The sequence below is a fragment of the Syngnathus typhle genome, linkage group LG9 (assembly GCF_033458585.1).
Source record: "Syngnathus typhle isolate RoL2023-S1 ecotype Sweden linkage group LG9, RoL_Styp_1.0, whole genome shotgun sequence".
In the NCBI taxonomy this organism is placed as follows: Eukaryota; Metazoa; Chordata; class Actinopteri; order Syngnathiformes; family Syngnathidae; genus Syngnathus; species Syngnathus typhle.
In genome coordinates, this window is record NC_083746.1 from 10,815,985 (window position 1) to 10,828,216 (window position 12,232).

At 44.2% G+C, this 12,232-nt stretch overlaps 1 protein-coding gene across 9 annotated transcripts in view; it reads right to left on the reverse strand.

Annotated features, from left to right (window-relative positions):
- Nucleotides 1-12,232, reverse strand: part of tanc1b (tetratricopeptide repeat, ankyrin repeat and coiled-coil containing 1b) — a 51,972-nt gene that overhangs the window by 24,227 nt on the left and 15,513 nt on the right. For 8 of the 9 annotated variants that reach the window (XR_009715831.1, XR_009715832.1, XM_061287931.1 and 5 more), the window contains exons 3-5: nt 11,816-12,016; nt 5,401-5,505; nt 699-835 (exon numbers count right to left, since the gene is read on the reverse strand). Coding sequence is in view for 6 of the 9 variants with exons in the window: in XM_061287931.1 (XP_061143915.1) it covers nt 699-835; nt 5,401-5,505; nt 11,816-12,016 (443 nt within the window). In the remaining 3 variants the exon portion in view is untranslated. Of the gene's footprint in view, nt 1-467; nt 625-698; nt 836-5,400; nt 5,506-11,815; nt 12,017-12,232 lie in introns of those variants that run through there. The other variant, XM_061287935.1, reaches the window with a different exon arrangement.

A 12,232-nucleotide genomic window follows, 5' to 3' on the forward strand; every position in this document is an offset into this window, starting at 1 on the left:
TACCATTTAAAAACTTTGACACTCCCTGTGCTGAAAACACTCTCAGTAGTTGTTTGGACTTTTTTATAGTTCACCACAAAGAATCCGTTTGTTTAAAAAAATTCAAATCACTGTCAACTCTTGGGTTTCCTCCCAAAATAAGCATAAATTTAATCCATGACTATTTCCTGCTTGAAACATTGTCTGCAGGGTTGATAAAGACAGCAAACAGCTAGTATCGTGCTGGACTTTTGCTTCTCACACAAGTCTCAATTAGCGAAGCCAAACAAACTGAAGCTCATGACCACCAACGTCACTCTATTTCTGGACCCGGGGCTCAGACAATGTTGTTACATACTCAAGAGCCCCTGGGACAGCACTCAAGTTACTGACACACACTAAAAAGGCTGCTGGTGGAATCAAGCTATATGCAGCAATCTCAAACATTTGTTTGCCAGAGCGGCGAAAAGTCAAGAGAAGGCACTTACTACATTCCCATCCAAAGATAACACAAAGCGGGGTTAAAAGGAATGAAGAGACAGCAACAATAAAACAAACAAAATCCTCCGAAAACACTGCCACAAGTCCTCTCGCCTCCTCTGCCATCCACTTTCGCACTCGCTCGCTCTCCACGTTCTATCTATCTCTGCGCTGCAGCCCGCAGCGGACGCAGCTGCAGCTTCAACTAGCAGGGGAGGAGTTGGAGGAAAACGAAATACCTTCTTTTCATTCTTGTCGTCCATAGGTATGCGCGCCGAACCCGGGATGCCTTCTCCCAGTAAGAAGCCCAGCCTTGTCATCAGTTCTTGGGTGGCGGGGGAGGAGGAGGAGCTTGGCGGTTTCTCCGCTTGCCGCTCTAGAGGACGACGGGTGAGAGAGAGAAAGAGAGAGAGACATTTGATGTTAGCATGACTCACGTTGGGACACTGACTGCCACGCTCCGCAGAGTGCACTGCCAAATGCTGTGCTCTGCACCATCCAGCTGCTGATCAGGTGCTGCACACCCCAAAAGAGAGGATGGGAGTCTGTGTATGTGTGTGTGTGTGTTTGCTTTCCAAGGCTTTCTGCTTTTTTACAGCGCTCACCTCTGAATATCAACGAGTGGACACAGGCTAGCTACAACATTTTAACAAACCAAACCAAATTAGTTTGGAAATGCATCCACAAGGCTGATTGTTTGCTTTGAATACTGAAAGCTATAAAATGAATGAGTGATTTATGACTCTTATCATGATTATCTTTTTGCTTGGTGTCACCGCTCATGTTGTAAGCACATCTGTCTGCAAATCACGATGTCATTGAGCAGATGTTTTTTGTAGATCTTGGAGGGGGGAAAAAACATGTGTAATCCATACTTTTGCTTTTAAGATTGAGGCAGAAAGCCAATGCAAATAAATTATCCTATTCATCCACGGCGTTGTCTATGCTGCTCAAATACGAAATATGAAAGACAAATGAGACGGAAGATCAGACGGGAGGAGAGAGAGAGAGAGACGGAGGCAGACGTCCAAAGTACACAAGCGTATTAGGCTGCTCTCCATCATCGACTTTCTCCCCCTTTTTGCCTTCATATATGCCTTCTTCTTAAACCCTCCTTCTCCTTCTTTTTTTCTTGTTCAACACACTGCTGGCAGTGAATTTGATTAAACGCAAGCTTGTCCATTGGCAGAAAATTCCACAAATTAAAAGCGAGATTGACATGAAAATATTTGAATGGTTTGGGCTCTGAAAGTAACTGGAAATTGTATTTGCGTAAGACTAAAAATTATTCTTCGAAATAATTACTTAAGCGTAAGGACTGAGACTCAACTTTTGTTTGTTAGCATGAGGCTACGCTAATGCTAAAGGTTGTTATACTGTGCCTTTGTTTTATGACAATAAATGTCAACTGGGGGTGGCTTTAAAGAGCTTGACAAGTCTTTTGCTGCTTATTGGCGCTTATTGTAAAGTGGGTGAACAATTCCAAGTACGTCATCTGCTCGATATATATATATATATATATATATATATATAAATAAAATAAAATGTAATAATAAAAATATATATAAAAAAAAGTTTGGGCACCCCTGCTCTGGCGCATGACCATTAGCGCTACCATTGGCCAATAAACAAAAGTGTAGCGGGTCAAGGCCTTGCAAATATATCAGCTTAGTATACGAGTGTCATAAAAGTGACCACCGATGGCAGTAATGAAAGCGATGGCGTACACTGAGCAAGGACACGGGAAGTCTGGGCGTCTCTTTAGGGATTCTGCTCAGCAGAAGGATGACATTAGCATTATGCCGTGCCATAAATGAACACGAGATTTACAGACGCTGGCTTGGCGGTATCTTCCGGAAAATGGTCCATGCTCAACCGTGCGCCGAGTTTAATGAAACATCAGCCTGCTATGATTGCCTCGAAAGGTTCTAATTAACTCCTCTCGCCTTGATGAATCCCGGTTATTAAGTGACCCCGTGTGAGCGCCCGCGTGACGACATTGGGCTCATTCAGCACATTTGGAGCTCTCCTTTTTCCGCCTTGCCACAATGTAATGGAGAGACTTGGCAGTTAAAGTAGAATCAAAGGTGAATTTAGCGGATGTGGTGGCGATCGCTCTCCTTTACGGCAGATTTATTATCTCATTCAGCCGTCTAGATTTTGGTATTCCTTGACGGCGTTCTTGGAACGCGCGTGTGAGAGAAAACACCAAAGCGAGGTTTACGAGCCGGTGTGAAATGGCGTTCTTGCGGTGTAATGACGGAAGAGTGAAGAAAGGTGGTGGATAAAGAAGGAGGGAAGCGTGAAGCCGTCTCGGGCCCTCTCCCCGCTGAGAAGACAAGCCAGCCGCTGCTCATTAGCGGCTGAAGCTTCACTAGCGCCACTTTAATGAACCCTCGACGAGAACAGTCATCCTGCCTCCTTGTTTTGAGTTTAGGGGTACCGGTGATCAGCCCCCTCAAAACGATTATCGTGCATTTTCAGGCTAGGAAAAACAACCGTTAGAGCCTTCCAAAAATGGTGTCCAGTGAGACGTTAAACCACAAGTAGGGAGGTTGAATGTCAGTAAAATGAGTCCTGATGTTTCAGTCAGTGAGGACTGTGCCAATTTGGCTAAATAACCGGCTGACTAATTACAAATATATTTTATGAATAAAATAACTTCCTCTTGACATGACAATAAAGATGAATTACAGGCAGAACATTTGACAATTTTATGCTTTGTCCTTTACCGTTTGTTTTACTTGTTATGACTAAGGGATAAATCTGTAAAAATTGACCAATTTTTTTTATCGGCTGATTTTGACGATTTTTAAAGCGCAAATGTCGATCTGCCCTTCGCGAGGACCACCCAGAGACAAATAATGTTTAGTCCCCTAAAAATAAGCAGCATCAATTAATGAACGTTCATCAAGTGACAAAAACGGCAGATGTGAATTAATATCAAGAAATAATCTCAAAGGCCACGGCCAGACATGAATTATCACTACCCTCAAGTAGAAAAAGAAAATCCATCAATATGAAGAAATATGACTTAGTCAAATCAACATACTCCAAAACATTGTATAAAATTGGAGGTGGAATCGGAGCGAATGGTATCGTGCATCCTGTTTTGGGCATCATCGCCACCTGGTGGCAAGGTCAGGCGCGCATTCCACTTCAAATTTGATTCTTTGGTGAGCAGACCAAATCAGCGCGTGAAGAAACAGGTGTTAAGTCCGGATCTCCCTAAAACGGGGAGGTTTTGGAGAGACCGTCATGATTGACGGGACCTTACGCTCGGACTTGATTGAGGGAGACAGCGAGAGGACAGCTGAAAGCGCATAAAGACAGTTGACGGCCCGTTCCGGATCCACCTGTGTAGCCAAACGCGCATTTCAAGGAACGGAAATGCTCTCCAAGGCACATTGCTCAAATTAAAAAGCACGCTCACACACATACTGTGGGAAACTCAATCTCGTCTCAAAGACACAGCAATGTGACACAACTCTACTGGAAGTCAAACACATGTTTCCTTTCTTGGGCCTGCCTCTCCCCCCCAAAAAAAACTAAAAAAATCTCCAGGAAAAGCTGTAATCATACAAGAGAGCGTGGCCGGGAACAAAGCGAGATCCACAACAAGTCGTCTGAGTGACTAGAGGTCAAAAAGACATTGCCCGTTCCTGGTTGGATCTTTTAATATCTTGTGCAAAGTTTATATTGTCGTGTGCAGGATCTCATATTGCAGCTGCGCTGTTGCCATGCAACATCATTAGCGTTTCGAGAGTGGCTCATTGTGGATAAAGAGTAGCGTAAGTTACCTAGCAGCCCCAATTTCCCAGCGAGAGTGGGGGTCCACTCATTTATTTCACAACTGCAGGTGGTTGCTTTAATAAGATCCGGGCCGGGCTGGGCCGTTTGCTGACCTTCCCTCAGCCTTGCGACTTACAGTAAGTCGAACCTCTGAATTAAAATGCCCCAAGGCTTAAACAATTAGAACCGCAATTCCCAGCCCGCAACCTACGCACTTGGAAATCACGAACCCCAAAAACCTCCTGACGAATACTAAAAAGGAACATTGAGGGATGACTTAGCCGACCGAGTCCAATTAAACGTCTCCATATTTCCATGAAATGAAAAAGTGGAGCTGCTGAAAGTTATCTCCCTTGAGAGTGCCAGCAAAACACAGCGCAGCTGTCATGGGGTAACATTTATCCAGTCTCCGCTATCTGCTGATAGCCCGCTGCCAGCCTAAACAATGTTGTGAACCGAGCTGAATGTCAAGATGGAAGCCATGTGAGCCTCCTTTGGCTAAAAACCACAACAATTTGAAAAACAACCAAATCGTTGGCTCCCATGTCACTCACCTTATAAAGCCACACACATTGAAAGTCACATGAACATTTTTTGCATTGAGTTGATGGAAAAGGGTGCTAAGAGTCCTTTATTTGTTTTGCAGTTGCTTAGAGGTCCTCCGGCATCACCTCCCAAATTTGTGTTTAACGTTGGAGCATCCACCGAAACCATAAAAGCTTACCTCACACAAAAATGTGGAAACAAAACCACATGTGCATGCAGAGTCAGTGAGAAATGACTTTGTGAAGTCAGGACATCACTGAGAGAACGCAGCGCTTGGGTGAGACAATGCGTCGGCGCCGCACGCTGGAAAATGGACCCATCAGTAATGCAAACACGCGCTTTCAAATAAACACGGCGCCCTTGTGTTTGTTTTAGGGCTTGCGTGACGGGACTGGGCTCAGACGCCGTGGTAGTTCCACGGGGATGCGGTCCTTGCCTTCTGGAGACCCGAGACCCCCAACCAAACCTTTTAAAAGCACTTCATTTCCATTTGGGGGCATATGTGACTATATAACGAGGATGATCACTGTTATATATATTATTTTTTTTAATTCCACCGTACAATGAAAGTTATCAGATGAATGAAAGAAACGCAAAACTCACCATTGCGGGTTGATTCCTTATTCTCGCCCACTTTCCTTAGCGCTGATACAATGGCATCGGAAGGTACGCGAGGACTCTCCACATACTTGGGCTTCCTGACCGGACCTGCCGCCGCAAACCAAAGAGACAGAGAGAGCGAGCGAGCGAGCGAGGGAGGGAGGTAGGAAGAGACAGAGAAGGAGGGAGTGCACAAGAGGGCAGGAGGAAAAAGAAAAGCCAAGACGAGAGGCGTCAGAGAGAGAGAGAGAGAGAGGGAGAGAGGGTTATTGCTAAATTAACATGTTCCAGATGGGATGAGAGGTGGTGGTGTCTCAGTTGGACTGGCTTGGCCATACTCCGCTGCTAACAAAAACTATCACGCACACACATGCACACACACACGTACGCACAAAGTGTCGCTAGGAGCTTTGGTCTGTCCGACAAATCCAGAAATTGTCTGCGTGGCTAGAGACTCCCGCTAACACATTGCTAGCTAGCTCTGGGAATTTAACCGACAACAGGAAACCACAGCAATTAGCCTCTTAGTGAACTTAGTGAAGAAGAGATTAAACACACATGCACTGCTGGGGATGGGAGGAACAACAAACAGTCTGGCATTTTTCCCCCCTCTCCCTTTTGAGTTTCCCTACAAAAGTATGCCCTCCTATTGCTGTGAGGATACATTTGACAGGTGTTATGGGGCGGGCAGATCTGGGACAGTCGTGCAGGGCTTTGATGAGTGTCATTAGCGAGCGGCTAAGGTCAAACGACTGCTCTGTTTTAGGCTCGTAACGTGACAGAATTAGAAAATCCTCAACGGCCGCAGCAAAGTCCAAGCTCCTCATTAACATCATGGGTTTCGTTCAGGGATCCGGACTGCCCCTAAATTGTTGCATTGGGCCAATACATTTTATGATTGCTGTTCTCTTGGTTCATGTAAATGATGGTTTTTGTAAAGTTATCTTGACGCAATTTGGGGAAAACAGAGTGCAGTGTTGAGCTATAAGCCATAAAACCCCAAGGCAGCATAATTCTGCTCACTACAACATTGGCATTGAAAAATGTTTAGAACATTTCCCATCCCATTAAAAATCTTATAAATAATAAATATTATTTATTCATGTAACATTATTTTTCCCTTTAGTCGACCAATGAAATGGAATTGAAAAACCCCGTCTTAGCATTCAGTATCACTTCTTCCAAAAGTGAATGTTTAGCATATACCCCGCCGAGCTCTGAGGTTGCGGGTTTGAATCCAGATGCCGGACTTCCTGTGTGGAGTTTGAACGAATGGCCAAAATCTGCGAATAATTAAAAAAATAATAGGGGACTGTAATGCCAGCAAAACCCTCAAAGTGAAGAGGACCATAAAACACCAACACCAACACATCTAAAAATCACAACAAGCTTGTGTCCAAACAGATGCCCAACCATTAAAAGGAGGAAAATAAAAATACTTTGAAAGTCATGGAATGTCTATTGTATACGGAACCCAGGCGTAACAGGATGGTGATGAGAGCTAGTATTTCCTAATAGCCCAACTAATACCACTTCCTCTCTCCTTTTCCCTAAAAAGCATCCTTGGAATCAGATAAAACAAACCCCTTGAACTCGAGCTGCAATCGCCCGCAGCGGACGTGGTGGTGGTTCAAGAGGGGAGTATGAATGACAGATGCAAAAGCAAAGACTTGGCTAAATTGGACTCACAGTGCCATCTATGGATGTGCGACGTGAATTGCACGACGAGCAGCAGCAGTCTCATAGCCCGAGGGAACTTTGGGAGCCACATTGCCTCCGTCAGAGCACAAAAACAAACACGGCTGGTCTGGTCATCCAAACAGGCGTAGTGGTGAATACAAATACTAGCTTTACTTTAGCTAATGTAAAGCCAAATGAGACGACATCGCGAGTCTAAAACTCAACCAATCTTCATTTACCGATGGTCAGGCGCGTTTGATTAGCCAAGAGTCACATCGTTGCAATTAGAGTGAAGATATACTCCACAGGTCGCATTTTATTAAGGAACAGTAAGGGAGCACTGTTGGAATAATGGAAAGCACATGTTTGAAGTTGCCGTTCGGTTTCCACGACAAGTAGCTATTAAAGTACAGGTACTTTTAGGAAACATCTGAAGGCAGAAAAGTTAACCAAGTATATGTAGCTACTGTCTTAATATCATTTCTGCTCTAGCGAATATTACCTTATCGCAGTGCTTCTCAAATAGTGGGGAATGCAGGGGGGCGCGGTGCTATTCCTGGGGGGGCGCGTGTGACCCTGGGGAACAGGCTTTTTTTGGCAGGACTAGAATAAAGTGTAATTGCGCGTTTACTACAGCAGGGGGCAGTGGCGCTCTCATTGTTACTTCTGTCACGTTTGCGACAGTGCAACATTTTACGACTTACAAGACAAGTTAGGATAGTCACGGTGGGGAGGGGGGGCGCGAATAGATTTCTTCTTGCTAGGAGGGGGGCGTAACAGAAAATAATTGAGAAGCACTGCCTTATCGTATGAGCGTTAGTTAGCCTTGTATGCTAGCAAATAGCGGTGACGAACCTCATTATTTATGTTCAACAGTTTAACGAATAATTACAGTTGTTTATGTGACATCATTGGTTTAGGATTGTTTATATGCGATAGATGAAGGTTGTTGATGCTTTATGATCCTTTCTGTTTTAAATGCCATCTTGTGGCAGAGTGCAGTCACTTTTTGGTGGCAGAAGGAGGATTCATGACAGTGTTTACCAAGCGCCATCATCATCTCACTCAACTTATATGATTCACAGGTGTAATTACACAGAGGGTGGGTATGATGTCACTCTGTTAGCAGACATGACATCTCTCCAACATACCCGGCGGGGAAAATGTGAGTCTGATTGAGGTTTACGTGATACAAAGTGAACTAAATGATGGCGGAAATTAGAATTTTACAGTACAGTCCAGTTTAGTTGGGAAAACAACAGAAACAGCATTCCTTACGTTAGGTCAGCGTAGCTAGCATACGCTAGCAAAAATATGTTAAGAGATGACTGTCACGTTTGTCAAGTGGAATGACCAGACAAAAAACAGATTGTGCTGTGCCAAAAAGAATAAAATGCCACAAACAGCACTGCGGTGAGATAAAATAGGACTTTTTTTTTTGAGCAGGTTGCAGGGTTGAAATGACCGCCGGCAACAATGGTCACAAACATCACACGACATCCCATTACCAGATGTGTCAGAAAACAGATACTCGGGAGACGGCGTCTCGTTTGTCGCATCTCAGCGTTCTATCTCCAACTCAGATGTGACAAATCAAAGTCGAGACAAGGGGGGGATCACAAACGCTTTATTCTGAGTCACCCTACTGAGCGGCGGGAGACAACGCAAACGAGGAGAAACATATTTTGTCACATGTCGATAAGAGGTTGTTAAAAGCGCCCACTGCTTTTGATTTTAAAAGTAGCTAAAAATATAAAATTCCCGAGGTGATTTTTTTTTTTTTCTCCATCCAACCACAATAAGAGAACATCTTGTTCTCGGATGATGCCGTTTTTTCCCCCAAACATTCTTCAAGATGGACTCCTGACCTTGCTACATTTCATTTCACAATGAGCCACCCCGTCGCATTTACACATCAAAATGGTCACAATGGTCGCCTTTATGCGCCAAAATGTCAGCGCTCGCACTTGCCGCGCTCGCTTCCAATTCGGATTGATTGTGACTTAAATGTCTTATTGCGTGGGGGACTCTTGGCTAATTGATCTACTGAGCGGATAATCCATTCGCCGCAGTCGGGGAAGCATTACAGACGTGGCTGGCGCTTGGTGCTTTTTATTTTTTTTATCCCGATGTGACGTGATTGATGATTCATTAGCTTCAAACAGCCAGACATATTACCATTATAGCCGGAGGCTCGGGCAATTTCCACACTTGGCAGCTGTGAGATTGTGACCAAACTGAACTGTATGTTTAAAAGTCAAACGCGATCTCACGGCATGCAAGATTTGTGAATTGCGCTTTTACTGCGTATCTTGTTCCCTGGGATAAAATAAATGATCAGTGGAAATAATTTCTCAAGCAGATTGGGATGGAATCAAGTCAGCTCATTATGGAAGTCTAAGATTTGTGCTAAAGACCTTGAGAAAGATTTTTTTTTTTTGCCACTGTCAGCATAGTTGACAAGGTGAAGCTACAGCGCAACAAATAACCTGTATAATGTGGACTCCCAAGTGGACGGGTACATAGTCTTGACAGGATGATGGATAGTTTAACATCTTCATTCATGGAAATTTATTCAACTACCAGGGAATATATTTGATTACACTTTTAATAAATGGGAGGAACTAAGTCTTTCCCAGTACCTTTACCGCTGCCTCAGGAAGGAAACAGACCAAGAACGCCACTTGAGGCGCTGGGATGCCAACGACCAGCAGGAAACAAGAACAAAGACGTTAAACAAACAAGACTGGAAACAACTGGGGGGAAATTTCTTTTACCAAAAACGGGTATTTCCGCCCGGAGTGAGAAGCAAGCAAAAACATTTTTTACACAGTAACTTCTTACGACCATAAGAGGTCACTGTGGAGACATGAATGTCAAAAACAGGAAACACCAGTAGGAAGATTGACTGATAAATGTCTCAACAAGCAACTCTGCAGCTAATTTACAAAGTCACCAATTACATTGCCACAAGTTCACCACAACGCTTTTCCATAAGTGATCTATTACCTGCACGTGGGTCATTGACTCTTTACAACAAAACGTCCTTCCTCGGCTTTTTTTCAAAGGCTTGTAATCCCAAAGAAGCAAAAGGTGCTGGTCAACACATGGCACACTTGTGTGTTTCATGGCTTAGCTGATCAAAGCGATGGCGGCCGGCGCCACCGGGCCTTTTCAGCTCAGGCATCCATCAAGCTCCTACTTAAAGTCCAACGCTCGGTTCTCGGTTGGACTAATTTCACTCACCGGAGCTCTTGCGTTGACTATGAAGTTTAAATGTACACAACAGTGAGCAGATCAATGACCTTTTTTTTTTTTTTTAAATTCCTCTGCATACAAGTAAAACAACTCCCCAGACATTATCTCTTGGAATGAGTTGGCAATCCACATCTGCAAGCAGCATGTAGACGCTCCTTTGATGAATTCAGACTTCAAAATGTCGTTAACACGAGCTTGCGAATTACACACGGTGAAAAAAAAAGTGTAGTTTCGAAATGTGGGGTGACTGAAATAGGCAGTGGCTTGTTACCGAGCACATTTGACATGGTTGAGCTTGCGTGACACGAGAAACGGTGCACGCCTTTAATTTGAATGCATTGAAATTAGCTTAGTTGGCGATGTCACTTTGTAAAGGAACATAACGCTATTTGAATATCCTGTTGTGTGATTTTTCATTCCTCGCTGAGGATAAAGAATGCATGACTTGAGTTTTGCTATACTGTACATGCTACTTCTTAGCCTGTCTATGGTGTTTCCCAATATGTGTTAGCATTAGCACATCTTTTTTTTGATAGTTCAAACAAAATAAAAATAAAAAAAAATTGCAAATGCTCGCATTTCGAGAAAGTTGTGTCACTCTTATCTCAAGGCTTCCCAAAACAAGACTGTTTCTATTTTTTTTTAAAAATGGCCTTGTGTCATCAAACCCCGAAGGAAGACAATCACAGCATGCAGACAATGTTTTCGTCGCCGAGTTGCGACATTTCCTGCAAGATGTGTTTATTAACTGGAGGTGGGAACTCTCCCCTGTGGGTTTTCACAGGTAGCTGTAAAGATAGTAGAACCGCATCCATAGACCATCCCCCTTATTTCCTTGACAGGCCTCCACAACATCACTAATTTGTGCGGGGGTTTTATTTTCGTACGACCCTCCCGAGTGGGCAGTGATCGCCCTTTTCCTGCCCGGAAGGCGCTTTACACCTTTCTGCGGTTCAGTGTGTGAATTTGGTCGTGCCACGGTTGGCTTTATTATCACAAATCTATGCTAGCACAAACCTGAACATGCACATCTGGACTCAAACAAACTCCTAAGAGATAAGATAAAGCCGTAGTGGATAGTATCTGTCAGTTAACTCCACACTTCTTGAGAGTAGATCAAAGTTTGAGCCGGAATAAACAAAAGCCAGAAAGCGGCACAGATGAGCACCACATGTAGTAAGTTGACCACTTAAAGGATTTTGATCCTCTTTGTCAAGATTTCCCCGACAGTAAAGCCTCAGGTTGGTACAAGTTCAGCTCCAAAGGTAGCCCCGGTGGCTTTGAACGCCCGCACAGCTGCTGACAAGATGATTCTTCGTCATGGCGGACAAAGAGAGACGCACATCTTCTTGCCAGCCGGCGAAATGTAAACATACGGAGCTGATTTAGAGGAGGGATGAGCCGGCTTGTAAACGTTGGCCTTTTCAGAGACTAGCAAAAAACTGGAATGAGTTGTACAAGGGCGGCAAGAAAAACATACCTGGAGATCTTTTACTGGGCCGTAAAGGCAACATGAAGGAATGTCGTGGAAGAAGAGGCGAGGAGGGTAGAGACATGGACGCTCCCTTGGCCAGGCTTAGTCTGAAAACATCATCTGGAACATTTGGGTGGCCGCTGCCGAGGCCTGCGGGCAGGAGGTTTCCTTCAGGTGAGAATCGTCTTTGGGCATTGTGAACATCTCCTGTTAGGGGAAAACCAAAGTTGTGCAATATTAGAGATTTGGTCCAGTTCAACAATGTGTTTTTAGTGGTATATGAAATATGGCTCCACAATTTGTGACCTTTACACAACTCAGAGATTCCTGACCGCTTGTTTTTGCGTCCATGTTGAGTCTGAAGCTTGAATGCTAGGAATGTAAAGCCTTGTTTCCACTTTCCACCAAGTGGTACAGTCCATT